The following is a 16,071-nucleotide window of genomic DNA, read 5'->3' as shown; positions in this document are numbered from 1 at the left end:
ATGGTTCCTGTTCGGAGGTGTTCCACGGAAACCCTCAGCTGTCAGATGGACCGCAGAGGCCTGGGGAGGGGAAGGGGCTGCGGTGCAGGCTATCGGTGGCCCAGCTGTGACTGGACTCCTGACCCTGGGTGCCCAGCCTACATCATGTCGCCTTTGCTTTAGCTACCCCAGATGACTCCTGGTTCTCAAACTCACCGGGCACCTGACGGCCCACCACACCGCTCTTCAGCTCCAAATGGCCCATGTCAAGACCAGCCAGGAGCTCCAGGCTTCATGACCTCTTTCTCTCCCACAGGGAAGCCCCATCTGGCCCCTCCCCAGAACGTGACGCTGCTCTCCCGGGACTTCAGCGTGTACCTGACGTGGCTCCCAGGGCCTGGCTACTCCCAGAATGTGACCTATTTTGTGGCCTATCAAAGGTAGAGGGGAGCCTCCGGTCTGGTGTTTGGGAGCCTGAGGAGGATGGCAGAGGCTGGAGGGGCTTGTCTGGGAGGGTGTGTGGTCAGCTTCCTGGTTCTCTGTGTCCCATGGGAGACAGCATGTGGCAGGTGTTTGGAGAGAGCGCTGTTAAAGATCTGGAGGTGGGAGTGGTGTTGATTAGGGGACAGTGCACAGGTGTTGGGTCTGCCGGGGCTCGGGAGGATCTTTGAGAAGAGTCAAACAGGGCTCGATTAGAGCTACAAGGGCCCAAGGGTGGAATTCTCCAGGGCCTGGATGAGGTGCTTGGAGTTGTTCCAGCTGACAAGGGAGGGCAGATGTATCTCCTGCAGGGCCTGTGGTAGGCGTCGCTAGAGGATCACCCTTTTCCCTCCGGAGCCTTGAGATCCTTCTCAACCCCGCAGTCCAGTCCGGACAGCCGTGACTAATCCAGAGAAATCTGAAAGTGGAAGCAGATTTGCTGATCTTTGCACCTAAATAGGAAGCACTTGAGGTTCTTTAGCAGGAGAGTAAGATGATGAAAGCAGATAGTCAAGAGGACTCATCTAGGATGGGTGAGGAGGAGGAAGCAGGAAGGGGAGGTAAGTGCCGAGTACGCAGGACCCACCTGTTCCAGGCTGAGTGCTAACGTCTTGCATGAATGTTTCACTTCTTCCTCCCTGTATACCCAGGCTGGCACTGCACTTCCCCTTCTTATATTTATTTTTTATTTTTATTTTATTTGTTTATTTATTTGAGGGAGAGAGGGTGTGAGTAGGGGGAGGAGCAGAGGGAGCATGGAGCCCGACCCGGGACTCAACCCCACGACCCTGAGATCAGGACCTGAACCGAAATCAATACTCGAACACTTAATGGACTGAGCGCTGCACTTCCCCCATTTTAGAGACAAGGAACCTGAGCTCAGAGAGGTGCTATGATTTGCCCAAGGAAACCAGGGATGGAGCCAGAAGAAAAACCCCAGTCTGTCTGACCCTGAAGCTTATGTGCTTCCTGTTCTTTCATGGTCCCTCCTTCTGTAGCATCCAGATGTGAGTGAGGGGGGCCTACCTTGGAAAAGGGCAGATTGCCAGAGAGCTTTCAAAAGAAAGAACTGTACAGAAATGTATCAGGAGGCAGGAAACACCTAACATGTACTGTGTGCTTGCTGTGTGTCAGGCACTGTGTCCACACATTAACTGTCCTTATTCTCACACAGCCCCTGGAGGAGGGGCGTGGTACCTGCCCCCTGCAGGGCAGAAGATGGAGGCACCCAGAGTATATTTTGCTCAAAGTCACATAGCTGGGAATAGTGGGGCGGGCTAGATTGATTAGAGTTGAAAGTCCATCCTCCAGACCTTTATGATATTATATGTCTTTCTCTTTTATACTTTTTCAATTATCTGTGAGGATTCTAAAATGATGATATTCTACTTGTATTATTTTTTTCACTTATTAGGTGGAATTCTTTTACAAAGAGATGCTTCCTCTCTTGTGGTATTTGATATTCAGTGTACTATTCAGATAGGCAAAACAGGACAAATGCTTGATTTTTTTGTGCAAGTTTTCAAGATCATGAATTGGTTCCCTGTCATCTCCCAAAGGCAATTGATTTGATTTTTTTTTTAATTATCCTTATGAACTCAAGTACTTAAACACATCTGATGGTTTCAATCCATTGCAACTTGTCTACTCATTAAAGCTTGAATTGTCCCATCTTTGGCCAGCGAAAATCCTTTCAAGTTAGCTCCTGAGTCCTTTTAATTTGATGCTAGTAGTTTTGATTATTTTACTGCTATTATACCAAGATGTTTCAGGCTCATTTGTACAATCCCTGACCTAAAACCTGAATCAGCCATTTCTCCATTTAGTAGAAAATGGTTTTAAAGAACACAGTGTGGCCAGCTGTGCTGATCACTACTTAGCTATTACTTTGATCTTTTCAGTTAAACAGGGTGAGATAGGTAGGTAGGTAGGTAGGTAGGGTAGGTAGGTAGGTAGGTAGAAAGATAATTCTAATCCCACCTCTGTTCCTGGCTTCTACTGAGATGGCTAATTAAGTCCATGAGCCCCATCCATGATCTCCTTATCAAATGATTTCCCAGCCACACCCTGACCCTTGGTGTTCCTTCTAGAACTTACTTTCTCCCTTTTTTGCCATAGGCATAGGCTGAGAATTTTCCAGTTCTGGTTCCTTTTTGCCTAACAGTGCTTTCTACATGCCTCTCTCCTCTCTCCTTTTACCGTAAGCAGTAAGGGGAAACCAGGTCACATCTTCAACATTTTGCCTAGACATCTCCTCAGCTACATATCCAAGTTCATCACTTTTAACTTCTAGTCCCCACAAAACACCAAAACACAGTTCAGCCAAGTTCTTTGCCACTTTATAACAAGGATCACCTTTCCCCCAGTTTCCAGTAAGATATTCTTCCTTTGCATCCAAGCTCTTCCCAGAACCACCTTTGACTCCATATTCCTATCAACAGTCTCTTCAGGGCACTCTGGGTATTTCTAGCATGCACCCAAAAACTCTTCCCGCCTCTAGCCATTCCCCAGTTGCAAAGCCACTTTCACATTTTTAGCTATTTCTTACATTAGCACCCCATTTATGGTACCAAAATCTGTCTTAATCAGCCAGGGCCACCATGACAAAATACCGTAGCCTGGGGGCCTTAAACAACAGACATGTACTTCTCACACTTTCAGAGGCTGGAAGTCCAAGATCAAGGCATCAGCAGGTTTGCTTTCTCCTGAGGCCTCTCTCCTTGGCTTGCAGATGGTCACCTTCTCTGTCTGTCCTCACATGGCCTTTTCTCTGTGTGAGAGCATGCCTGGTATCCCTTTCTCTTCCTTAAAGAATGTAAGTCCCATTGGTTTAGGGCCCCACTCTTATGACCACATTTAATCCTCATTACCTCTTGAAAGGCCCTATCTCCAAGGACCTATACAGTCATATGGGGGGTTAGGGCCTCAGCATATGATTTTGGGGGGGGGGAATTTAGTCCATAGTACCTAATAAACTGGATTTCATCACATTTAAAACTTTTACTCTTAAAAAATAAAAAGACTGAAGAAAATGAAAAAGCCAGCTACTAAGAAAAAAAATTCACAATATATACACTAGAAAAGGACTAGTATCCAAAACAGATAAAGAACTCCTGCATCTTAACAATAAGAAAACAGATCACCCGAAAAGACTTGAATAGTCACTTCACAAAGGAAGATATTTGAATGGCCAAAAAACACATAAAAAGATGTTCAATAGCCTTAGTCATCAGGGAAATGCAAATCAAAGCTACAGTGAAACACTACCACACACCAACTGGAATGGTTAAAATTAAAGGGACTGACAATACTAAGTGTTGTCGAACATGTGGAGTAACGAGAACTCTTGTGCATTGTTGGTGGGAATGTACGGTCACTCTGGAAATCAACTTGACAGTTTCTTGTCAAGTTTCACCTTCAGTTACCAAATCTCCCAGATTCTACTCCTAAAGCTTTTTAAGAGAAATGAAAATAAATGTCCATACAAAGACTTGTACATGAACATTCATACCAGTTTAATTCATAATAGCCCTGATACGGACTGAAACATACACCGGCATATTCGTATGCTGAAATCCTAACTGCCCCCCCTCCACAAGAGTGTATTTGGAGATGGGGCCTTTCACGAGGTAATTAAGATTAAATATGGTCATAAGGGTGGGGCCCTAAACCAATAGGACTATGTGCTAGTATTTTTGTTAATATTTTGTTGATGGTTCATGTGTGGCTCAACTAGTTCAGTTCTGTTTATGTTCATTAGACCAACTTTGATAATTATGTTTTTCTTTTTTTCTGTGTTTTCTATATTTGCTAATTATTTTTCTTTGTTCAATCATCAATTACTAAGTGAGGTGTATTAAAAATTTCTCATTATGACTGTGGATTTTCTGTTTCTTCCTGTAGTTTTATTGTTAATGTTAACATACCATACCTCTACCAAAAAACAAAACAGAGGAGTTCTTTCCAAAAACCTGTTCTCTCCCTATGCCCATCTCAGCCTCCTCCATTCACGTATCGCTTGGTCCCAAACCCAGGAGTAACCGTGGATTATTTCCCGCTCCTCATGTTTCACATCCAGTCCTTGAGCAGGTCCTATCTGCTTTTACCTCCAAAATACACCCCCAGTCCAGCCCCTTCTCGTCATCCTCACCTCTGGTCTCCCTTAGACGACTGCTGCAGCCTCCCAGCTGGTTTTATCTGAGTGATCCTTTATTTTTTTCTGAAGATTTATTTATTTATTTGAGAGAGAGGGAGAGAGAGAGAACACATGTGTGCAAGAGCCAGTGGGGGAGGGGCAGAGGGGAGGGAGAGGAAGAGAATCTCAGGCAGACTCCCCACTAAGCACAGAGCCCAACATGGGGCTTGATCTCACGACCCTGAGACTGTGACCTGAGCCAAAACCAAGAGCCGGATGTTCAACCAACTGAGCTACCCAGGCACCCCCAGAGTGATCTTTTAAAAACAGAAATTAGGTCACCTCAGTCCCCCTATTCAGAACCTTCCAGGGGCTTCCTGGCACACTTGGAATAAAATCCAAGCTCCTTACCAGGATACGGAGGCCCCACCTACTGTGCCCACCCACTCCTCTGCCCACCTCTCCAGACTGTCCACACCTCTCCCTCCCTTGTCCACTAGTCCGCCGCCAAGCTGGCCATCTTGCTCTCTTCTGGACAGGTCAAGCTCCTTCCCACTGCAGGCTTCTGCTTTTGCCATCCCTTCCCCCAAGCCTACGCCTGGCTCCCTTGCCATCGAGGCCTCAGTGCTACCTTCCTGGCCTTTCCGGAGCCACCTTTGGCAAGCAGCCCTCCCACATCCCTCATTACCGCTGCCCTTACCCACTCCCAGGTTTACCTCACTGATGGGACGACTGGCTTTCTCCCCCTCCCACCAGAACGTAAGTTCCCGAGGGCAGGACCTGTCAGGCGCTGCCAGGTCCCCAGGGATACTGCCCAGTGTGCAAGTCCCTTCTTTGGACCCCGGTGTTGTCCGAAGGTTGGCATCACAGACCTGCGTCTCCCCTCTGACAGCCACACAGCATCCAGCATGATGCCTGGCATTCAGCAGGGGGCCTGAAAGGCCTGAAGGAAGAATGTGGGAACTGGTTGCTAGCACTCACAATAGCAGCCACCACGTGGCCCTGGGGAGGCAGGAAGATGAGGAGGCTGACTTCCTGAGGCCCCAGAGCTAGTGAAGGACAGAGCCAGGATCGCACCCCCTGCTTCTCTCCAGAGTCTGAGCTCCTAACTAGACTCTCCAGAGTCTGAGCTACGGTAGGACAGACGGATGAGCGGACATTCGGGCAGATGGAGGGACAAGGGAGGATGTGTCTGCTAAGCTCCCTTGCCCCAGAGGCAGAGTCCACAGCCCAGGCTCCCCTGTCTCCTCCCTCAGTGCTGCGACCCCCAGACGGTGGCGAAAAGTGAAGAAGTGTGCAGGAACCAAAGAGCTGGCATGTTCTTTGATGTGCCTGGAGAAGCAAGACCTGTACAACAAGTTCAAGGGGCGTGTATGGGCGGTTTCTTCCAGTGCCAGGTCCCCCTCGGTGGAGTCCAAGTACCTGGATTACCTTTTTGAAGGTAAGTCTGTGGCTAAGGGACCCAGTGGGAGACTCCCTGTCCAGCAACTTGGCTAAGTGGCACTGCTGTCCCGGCCACACTGCTGTCTTCCACCTCCCCAAAGCGGAGGGCAGCCGCATGTAGCCTGGCTCCGTGGCAGGGGGTTAGGGGACTTCTGCCAGCACCAGCAATTCCGTTTGCACTCCTCCTAATAATGTTCTTTATCTTCTAGCGAACACAACCTTAGTCGTGAACTACACGAGGCATTTTATGTACTTACTCCTATTTTTATGTTCAAATTCTCTTTAAGAAACAATTTTGGGGGGCACCTGGGTGGCTCAGTCAGTTAAGCGTTAGGCTCGGGTCATGATCTCAGGGTCCTGGGATCAAGCCCCACGTCAGGCTTCCTGCTCAGTGGGGAGTCTCCTTCTCCCTCTCCCTCTGCCCCTTGTCACCTCCCCCCAACTTGTGCTCTCTCTCTCAAATGAATAAACAAAATCTTTAAAAAAAAAAAAGAATTTTTTTTAAATTCCAGTTTCAAAAGTAATTTCTGTACACTGTAGAAATTGGGGCAGGGGAGAGAAGGAGAGAAAAATAGAGAGGAAAGCATCCGCCATGTGTCCCACATTCAGAAATCACCAGTGTTAACGCTGAGCCAGGAGAGCACTCTTCTTTTCCCACTATAGTTTATTTCTTTTTTTTTTTTAAGATTTTTTATTTATTTATTTGAGAGAGAGAGAGAATGAGAGACAGAGAGCACGAGAGGGAAGAGGGTCAGAGGGAGAAGCAGACTCCCTGCTGAGCAGGGAGCCCGATGCGGGACTCGATCCTGGGACTCCAGGATCATGACCTGAGCCGAAAGCAGTCGCTTAACGAACTGAGCCACCCAGGCGCCCCCCACTATATTTTATTTCTAATCCTAACGACACACCTGTGGGGTTCATTTTCATTAACCTATTTTTTTTTTTTAATAAAGTGGGATTCACAAAAGTTAAGGAACTTGCCAGGATACACAGCTAATAAGGGGTGGAAATGGAAGGAGAATCTGGATCTTTCTAACCTTGGTCATGGTACTAGACCAGACCAGGAGTGAGGTGGGGTGGTAAGAAGGAAAAGATAAATACTCCAACAATAGCCTCACAGAGCTGAGATCTGTAACTTGCTACCCAGTCTTCTCAAAATATGTGAGAGCAGAATAAGGCTTGGAGAGAGAGGTGGAAGGGCCTGAATGAAATTGTCCAGGGAGGATAGTAGAAAGGAGGGAGAGCTGACCTGGGTAGGAGAAGCTGGCTGGGTGGGTAAGAAAGGGAGAAAGATGGATGGGTAAAAAGAAAGGCAGTACGGAGGGGGTGCAGGAGGTTACGGTGGAGGAGGGAATGGAAGGAGGCTATGGGGAAAGACACGTGTGTTGCTGGGAAGATGGAGGACAGGAAGCAAAGGCAGATGGATGGATCCATGGGTAGATAGAAGGCAGGGGGGAGGGAAGAGATGGAAGGACAGGAGGAAAGGGGAGGCAAAGGAGGAAGGAAGAGAGAAGCGAGGACAAGACGATGTATGGAGCGTAAAGAAGAATGGATGGGTGAGGAGGAAGGAGGGTGGGGAGGTAGGGGGTTGGCTAGCCTAAAGACAAGAAGACAGTCTGAAGGAACAGGAAGAAAGGAAGGAGTGTTGGTTGGAAAGAAAGGAAGGATGGGCAGGCAGGCAGCCAGGCAGGCAAGCTGGAAGAGCGAAGGAGGAACCAATAGTTGGGGGAACAGGGGGAAGAGATTAGGATAGAAGGAAAGTTGCAGCCAGGAGGTTACTTTGTCATTACTATTAATTTTGTGTTTGCCTCCTCCTCCCTGAAGCTCTCCTCGCTCTCCCGCAGCACACCCCAAGCCAGAATGAGCCTTCCTGCCTTTTGCCACCCTCGGCTGGGGCCCTGCTCATTTGCTTTCTTGAGTTTTGGTAGTTTGCATATTTCATTGCCCCTTAATTTCCTCCAGCTCCCGGAGGTCAAGATCCCCGTTCCCTCCAGCTGCCTGCTCAGGGCTTAATATGTTATCAGTGGCGCCTGGACTCTGTCCTACAGAACTGGGAAATAATGCGTGCGTGTTGTTTGAAGCCACCCTGTTCGTGGGGATACGTCAGCAGCCGTAGGAGGCTGATACACGTGGGCAGGATTCTGACAGTGGTACGGGAGGGCACCCAGGTGCAAGGGGCAGCAGGAGGAGAGACAGGTGAGCTGTGAGCCTGGCCTGTTCATTTCACCTCTCTAAGCCTCAGTTTGCCCTTCTGGATGATGAGAATAGTGGTATCTCTCCCCCAGGGTCACGGCAGAGCTGAAATAAAATGGCCTTAAGGCTCTTGATGCATAGTGGGTGCTTTACAAACACTAGAGCCACTTTCCCCTTCCAGGAGTGTTCTCTGGGCTGCGGGGGCGGGGGGTGGTGTGTAGCAGAGGGCAGGGGGATGGAGGCTGACAGGTCCTGTTCTGGTTCTGCCAGTGGAGCCAGCCCCCCCCGTCCTGGTAGTCACTTGGACAGAGGAGATCCTGAGCATCAATGCCACCTACCAGCTGCCTCACTGCATGCCCCCACCGGATCTGAAGTATGAGGTGGATTTCTGGAAGGAAGGAATCGGGAACAAGGTAAGAAGCCCCTTTCCTGCCCCCAGGCTGGACCTCCCTCCCCACTGCCCCACCAAACCACCCCCCCGCCTCCTTCCTGCACACCCCCTCCAGGAAGCCCACCCCACATACCTCTCACTCCTGGCAGTCACCCCCTGATTCTGTACAGTACGATTGGCCTGTGGCCCACGCCTGCCCTTCTCCACCTAAGAAGCCAGTATGGGACGTCCTGCCCCTGCACATTATAAGTGGTAACAGCACACCTGTTTTCTACCCAATATATATTTTTTAAATTATGAAACCCTTTTGGTCCAATGAAATCTGATTGAAGTATGATAGGCTGTAGGAGGCTCGCTTGCCAAGCCACTGGATTCATTACCAAAAAAATCAGAAAGCACAGATACATTCTAGGAAGGAAACTAAAAGTGCACAGAGACTACCACAAATATGCGGTTTCGGACTTGTTTCTCGTGTCTGCACGCGTGTGTGTCTGTACACATTGATCGACGGCAGGGCTTGGCAGACGTTTTCTGGAAAGGGTCAGATAGCAGATATTTTCTTACTTCGAGGGTCAGGCGGCCTGTCCAGCTAGCGGACTCTGCCGCTAACCCACAAAAGCGGCTACAGACAATGGGGTGATACACAGGCATGGCCGTGTTCCAGGGAATTTTTTTTGCTGCGTGCAAAAAAGCAGCAGGCCGGATTTGACCCATGGGCTGTAGTTTACTGACCCCTGTTCTTATTCCCTCTTTCTTTCACTGAACCCACCAACATCCACACTCCTGACCACCTGCATACGTACTCTGGACCCTAGATCTTCTTCTGACATAGTCCCTGCCTCCCAGAGCATCACAAACATCCTAGACCAGTGCTGTGCCACACGTGTAATTTTAAGTGTTCCTCACCAAATTACGTAAAAGAAACAAGTTCATTTCATTTTAATAATCTATTTTATTTCATCCAATAAAACGTTATCATTTCAACATGTAAATAATATAAAAGTTCCTGGCATGTTTGGCATTCTTTTTTCACGTCGTCTTTGAAAGCCAGTGTGCATTCTGTACTCAGAACCCATCTCAGTTTGGACCAGTGGCTGCTGCACTGGGCGGAGCAGCCCTAGAGTTTTCTGGGTCCATAAGGACTGAATGATGCTCTCTACTCCCAGATACATTGGGAGGCCCTGAGGGCAGAAAGCCTGAGGAATCTGCCCTTCCAAATGGGGACCCGCAGGCCCTGGGGGGTGCACACGAGGGTGACCCTGAGTGGCAGGGCTGCTCTTGAGTGTGCACCATCTCTACTTCAAGACTCAGCGGGGAAGACACCAGCTGATGGTGCTCCCCAGTGCTGAAACCGTAACGCGAGCAGAGAAGACGCGGGGACCACTGGAGTATCCTCCCAGCCCCACCCTGTCCTGTCCCCACAGCGGGTCTGCCCCCCTCTGCTGTCTCCCCAAACAGACGCGGTTTCCGGTCACTCCCCGCGGCCAGCCAGTCCACATCCCCCTGCAGCCAGCCACCAGCGGACACCATTGCCTCAGTGCCAGAACCATCTATACCTTTGGTGATCCTAAATACAGCGACTTCTCCAAGCCTACCTGCTTCTTTCTGGAGGCCCCAGGTGAGTGCCAAGTGATACAGAGGTGAGGACATTCCCCCACCCCCACCCGGCACATATTTTCTCCATCCTATGACGGTTAAGGGCATGAGTCTAGAGATAGACTCCCCTCGATTAAAATCACACTCACTGTGTGTCTTTGGGTAGCTTACATCACCTCTCTGAATCTTGGTTTCCATAGTCTGTAGGATGGGTTTACTCTTAGGAGCATTACATGGGGTAATGCATGTGAAACCTGCAGCACATATACAGTTATAGGTGGGAGCCATGGTCATTGTTTCTGTTCTTCTTCTTCCTTTTTTTTTTTAGATTTATTTATTTATTTGAGAGAGAGAGAGAGTGCGCACACAGGCTGGGCGGGGGGAAGGGAGGGAGGACAGAGGGAGGGAATCTTTTAAGCAGACTCCCCACTGAGCACAATCCCATGACCCTGAAATGATCATGACCTGAGCCAAAACCAAGAGTCAGACACTCAACCAACCAAGCCACCCAGGCACCCCATGTTTCTGTAGTTCTTATTTTTCATTACTTAGGAGCCAGCTGGGCATTCCTGGTGCTGCTACCACTTCTGCTTCCCCTGCTGTTGGTCATTACCGTAGGCTATGTGATCTGGAAGCGCTTCAGAGAGAACCCCTGGTTTCAGCGAGCGAAGATGCCGTGGGCCCTGGTATGGCAAGTCTGGGTGTGTGCAACAGAGGGGGAGGGTTGTTGAAGAATAAGGAAATGGGGCTGAACTTAAAGACATGAATCAGATAGAGTGCCAACATAGTCCAGACTGCAAACATCTCCTATCTTCATGTCTAAATTTCCACCATTAGTAATTCATTCCTTTGGCACCAAATTCAAATGGCAAATATACCTGGGAGGGAGAAGTGCTATAAGTCCCCAGGGTGAAATAACTTCATCTCTGCTATGGATTTGTCAGGTGCCAAGAGCAGAGACCCCAGCCTTGGGACTCAGGAGGGGTACCCAGAAAGGGGAGGGGGAGAGGGTGGTGCCAAAAGGGGAAATCTTAGAAGGATCCCAACACTTAGTTCACAGTTTAACCGAGGGTGAGTCTTGCCCAGGCTGACCCCAGAATCTCCTCACTTGTCTGCTGGCTCACTCCCTTAGAAGCTGGGACAGGGGCAAGTCTGGAGAGATCAGATGGGTCCGACTTGTTCGAATGAGGGCCTGGCGAGGGTGGCTAGGCCATAGGTGCGGCTCAGTGGGCCCTCGGCTTTGAGGATGGATTCTGAGTATCTGCCATACAGGAGTGTTTGTAACGTCTCTCGCTCTGGGACCTGCAAGGAAATCCCAGCTGAACCACAAGCTCTGTGTTAGACATTTCTGTGCTCTGCCGCACCCCTCCACCTGCTCTTTACATGGAGAGTCACCACTCAACTTCCAGCAGCCAACACCTGCTGTGGGGGGGGGGGCGGTCGGGGAGACTTCCTCTGGCCTCTGGTGTCCACTGCGCCTGTGCATGTGGCCGGCCAGGGAACTGGCCTTGCTCTCACCCTTGCCAGCCCTCACCTGACGGTGCCCTGAGGTGCGTAGTCTGCACTGGCTCCCAGCTGCTCTACGGGTAACTTGCCTGATGACAGCCTCTCTTGGTGGCTCTCCCCAGCCCCACTAAATTTTCCCTTACTGGAGTTTCCTGGGATCACTTCCCCCACAGAACTACTTACATTTGACTCCTTGTCTTGGGGTCTGTTGTCAGGGGAACCCATCCTTCAGGAAAGCCTGAATTTTCTGTTCTTTTCTCCCCTTCCCAAATCAGGACTTTTCTGGGTACAGATACCCCATGGCAACCTTTCAGCCCAGTGGCCCTGAGTCCCTGGATACCTTGACCCTCTGTCCCCAAAAGGAACGGACCAGAAGGGTCAGGCCGAGCCCTGGAGTCAGGACCCCAGCCACCGTCCAGGCAAGATCAGAGAAGAACAGTGCTGAGGAGGAGGAAGACACAGACGACGATGTCAGCTTTCAGCCCTACCTTGAGCCACCCCTCTTCCCAGGGCAGGAGCACCAGATCCCGGGGTGCTCTGAGGCAGGTGGCACCTGGAGTCCTCCTGTCCAGGTCGAAGACTCCTCTGCTGCAGATGCTTCGGACAGAAGCTGGGCCAGCACGGGAGGCTCCTCCTCCTGGGATGAGCCTGGGTCCTCTTGCTATTTGGCCAAGAAGAAGCCAGGCCAAGGGCCAGTGGGGGACAGGTGTCAGGAGCCTCTCCCACTGCTCGAATTCTCCAAGGACTTGAGTTTCCTGGACGATCCCCTGAAAGATGACCTCTCCTCCTGGGCCAGCTGGGGCTCCTCATCACCAAGGCTGAATCTGGTCCCTGGGGAGCCCCCAGTTTCTCTTCACACACTGACCTTTTGCTGGGACAGCAGCCCTGAAGAAGAAGAAGAGGAGGAGGAAGAAGAAAGTGAAGGGGAAGGAGGGAGGGAATCAGAAATTGAGGATGATAGTCCTGGCAATTGGGGGGCTGGGAGCCCATGGAAGACTGAGCTCAGAGGTGGGACGCTGGGGCATTACATGGCCAGGTGAGCTGTTCCCCAGCTTCTCTCCAAGTCTGGTGCCACTGAGCTTGCCTAGGACCCGAGATGCCACCGAGACTTGAGAGCCTGGGAGCATCACCACTGAGGCCATGGAGGGTTCTTGCAGCATTTCGGAAACCCCAGGGTTGGTGTCAATGAGCTTGAGCAGTAAGAAGCCACCCCATCCTTTTTGACTCACCGACTTCGGGCTGAGCTCCAAGAGCAGTGGAGACAAGAATGGGCCGAGGTCAGAGGTTGACTGGGTGTCGCATCACCCCACCGGCTTTGGGGTGACAGGCCAGTTAGAAAAATCATCCCTGAACAACATGAGACAGGTGAAGTCAGGTCACAGTGGACACCGAGGGCTACCACCACAAGGGGCCGTCTGGATCTGGAGGGAGGGAATTTGCAGCACATCTTTATCAGTGTCATGCCTTTCTCTGGCACCTGCTGAGCGCCCCCACCCCCAGGTCTCAGCCTCCTGGTTCATGAGTCCTCTACGGTGGGCCACAGTGAAGAAAAACCTAGTAAGCCAGGGATGTTGGAGAGGAAGGGAAAGGGTAGTCATTATTCAAATTCCAGCCTCTGACTCAGGGAATTATGCAGCTTTTATGATCAGATGACCCGGGTTCAATTCCCAGCTCTGCCATTTACCAGTCATGTGACTTTGGGTAAGCCACCTTCCTTCACTGTACCTGGGCTTTCTCACCTGCAGCTGAGAGTCCCAAGAGAGGGACGTGTAGTATGGTGGCTGTCACATCACCGGTACCCTCTGCACGGTGGCTGGTAGGATTCTCCATCCTCCCAGGCTCTGAGAGAACTGCCGGGCATCTCCCACCTGTGACCCCTAAACTCTGAGCGACTAGCGTTCACCTTTCAGCTGGTCTCACTTCTCATCTACCTCCCGCCTTCTACCTTCACTTCCTCCCTCCTCCAGGTCAGGAAACTGCACTCTCGGAAAGCCAGAGCCCAGCCAAGAGGGACCCTGACCCCTCTCCCCTTTCCCAGAAAAGAAGGAACCAAATGATCCACCTTCTAGGGGTCTGATTTGTTGGGGTTGGGGTCACAACCCGGCAGAGAACTAGACCCGTGCGCCTGTGATCCCTGTTTTAGACAGCACTTTAGACTCTGGTTATAAAGAAGTCCCATTTTCCCTTCTAGTTGTGAGAATCCAGCACCTTCTGGCAGCGGGTTATGTTAAAAGGTGTGGGAGAAGCAGTAAAGTGTCCCCCAAACTGAGAGGGCACTTTGAAGCCGGGAAATGAAGCAGGCCACCGCATACAGTTTTCACAGAGTTTTATTCAGGGTAACTCACCGACGGGGCGCTTGGGCAGAGGGTGTTCTGTGCAGAGGCATAGTTACTCTCTGGGAAATCCGGGCCTCAGTCCACAGCTGTGATAGAGCCAGGGGACGCTCAGAAGGGCATTGTGGAGAGATCAGAGGGTTCGCACACACTTCAGAGGGCTGGAGTGCTCCTCTTTGACAGCTAACCTTTCATCAGATCCTGTGGTACCACCTGTGCATCAGGAAGGGGAAAGACTATGTTGTCTCTAACAGGTTCATGGGAGGCCAAAACAAGCCTCCCCCGCCATCCCAGCCCTGGTGGGCATTTCTAAGGTATGTATATGAATCTCCAAGGGCCTAGAACACATAGCCTCAAGAGAGGTCATGGAGAGAACATGAACAAGATGGAGGGCCAAAGATGGAGTCAAGTATGGTCAGCACTCCAACAAGGTGACGATCCTTACCTGGGGGCTGGTGATGGGTGTTCTCAAACCACTGTCTTATTAACCCATACCCACCGGTGTATGGACGAGCAGAGCTGAGTTTTTACCCACAGGGACCCAGATTTTTGTCATTTTGTGACTGGGATCTGAACCATCGTGGTTCTGTGACCTAGGCCCTGCCATTTAACTGCCAGGACTTAGATGTCTCCATTTGTGAAGAAAGCATCTTTGTAACCACTTTACCCACAGAGCTGTGCTGGTTTAAAGGCAACATGAAGGTTTACCATTAAATGAAAGATCTGGAAAAGGGCATCTGCTCCAGGGGTTCTCAAGCCATGTTGAGACCGTTCTCAAATGGTCTTGGGTTTCATGGGAGGAGTCTCAATTGCAGGGGGATCCATGGTCCACAGGACCCCCAACTTCCACCAGAGCGGCCTCCCTGAGCCCTGGCGCACCCCCATGGCCTTCCGTGTGAGGCTGTGCTTAGGGAGCTCCACTGCTCAAGAAGTTAGCAAACCACTTTTTTTTTTTTTTTAGATTTTATTTATTTATTTGAGAGATCGAGAGAGAGAGCACAAGTGAGGTGAAGGGCACAGAGGGAGAAGCAGACTCCCCGCTGAGCAGAGAGCCCGATGTGGGACTCGATGCCGGGATCCTGAGACCATGACCTGAACTGAAGTCAGATGCTTAACAACTGAGCCACCCAGGCGCCCAGCAAACCACTTTTTTAATTGAATACCTGTCTTCTGTTTCAAACAAAGAAATGTCAACCCACTATGTATGTCCCTACCGGTGAGATATTTGATCTCTGGCCAGCTGGGCCAACCGCTGTGCCCTTGGCCTTGTCAACAAAGTGCCAGGATCTCAGCAAGTATTTCCAGGAGCACAAAGCTGGCAAGACGCCTTCACCACTGCTGGGACTCAAACATCCATGCACACACACACACACGCGCGCGCGCGTGTGAATGTGCAGGAGCTGAGGCTTGTCCACATCCCTAAGCATGCTGAGGTTCTTCCTGGAACCCAGCTGAGCTGCTTCGTGGAAGTAATTTCGAAAAACTAAAAGCTGTCATCACTATTGTCTTAGGCCTCTGTGAAGGAACCACATTATCTCTTTTCTTAAACCTTGTTATTTAAGAAAAAACAAAACAAAACTTTTTTTTAAGCATTTCTTTCAAAGTTTCATTTCTGAGAGAGGCTGAGGTTTTTAGTAATTCTCAGTGCCAGCTCTTTTATCCTTAAGTCATTAACAAAAAGCCATGGGCAGCATTGGGAAAGAACGTGATATTCAGTATCATAATTTGTCAGGTGTGCTCAGCACTCAACTGTTTGCAGAGCCCTGTCCTGCGCACAGCGGCCAGCCGGGAGGTGCATAGCCTGAGCTCGGGGGCCACCTGGAAGGATGGATGGGTGATGCCCTAAGCAAAAGCAACATTATGATTCTTTAGCACCCTGAGATTATGCATTGTTCTTAGGTATTTGTATTCGTGTCTAATTTTGTTCTATGTTGACAACCTATTTAAATAATTTCCTAATGGTCTTGGATATTTACCCTAAATTGTTCTAAATAAAAAGCTCTATTTTTAGAGAA

General features: G+C 50.1%; 1 protein-coding gene across 2 annotated transcripts; it reads left to right on the top strand.

Moving 5' to 3' along the window:
- Positions 1-273: 273 nt before the first annotated feature.
- Positions 274-16,071, top strand: IFNLR1 (interferon lambda receptor 1). 2 transcript variants are annotated; one of them, XM_027575141.2, is made up of 6 exons: positions 274-419; positions 5,851-6,035; positions 8,501-8,643; positions 10,080-10,239; positions 10,770-10,903; positions 11,999-16,071. In XM_027575141.2, exons 1-6 carry the CDS (start codon positions 274-276, stop codon positions 12,761-12,763), a joined length of 1,533 nt encoding a protein of 510 aa, XP_027430942.1. In that variant the 3' UTR covers positions 12,764-16,071. The 2 variants fall into 2 exon arrangements, with proteins under 2 accessions (XP_027430942.1, XP_027431016.1); XM_027575215.2 differs by lacking the exon at positions 274-419 and adding an exon at positions 5,614-5,729.

The sequence above is a fragment of the Zalophus californianus genome, chromosome 4 (genome assembly GCF_009762305.2).
Source record: "Zalophus californianus isolate mZalCal1 chromosome 4, mZalCal1.pri.v2, whole genome shotgun sequence".
Taxonomy (NCBI): domain Eukaryota; kingdom Metazoa; phylum Chordata; class Mammalia; order Carnivora; family Otariidae; genus Zalophus; species Zalophus californianus.
Note: the sequence above shows the minus strand (reverse complement) of the source record. Positions and strands in the feature narration are given on the sequence as shown.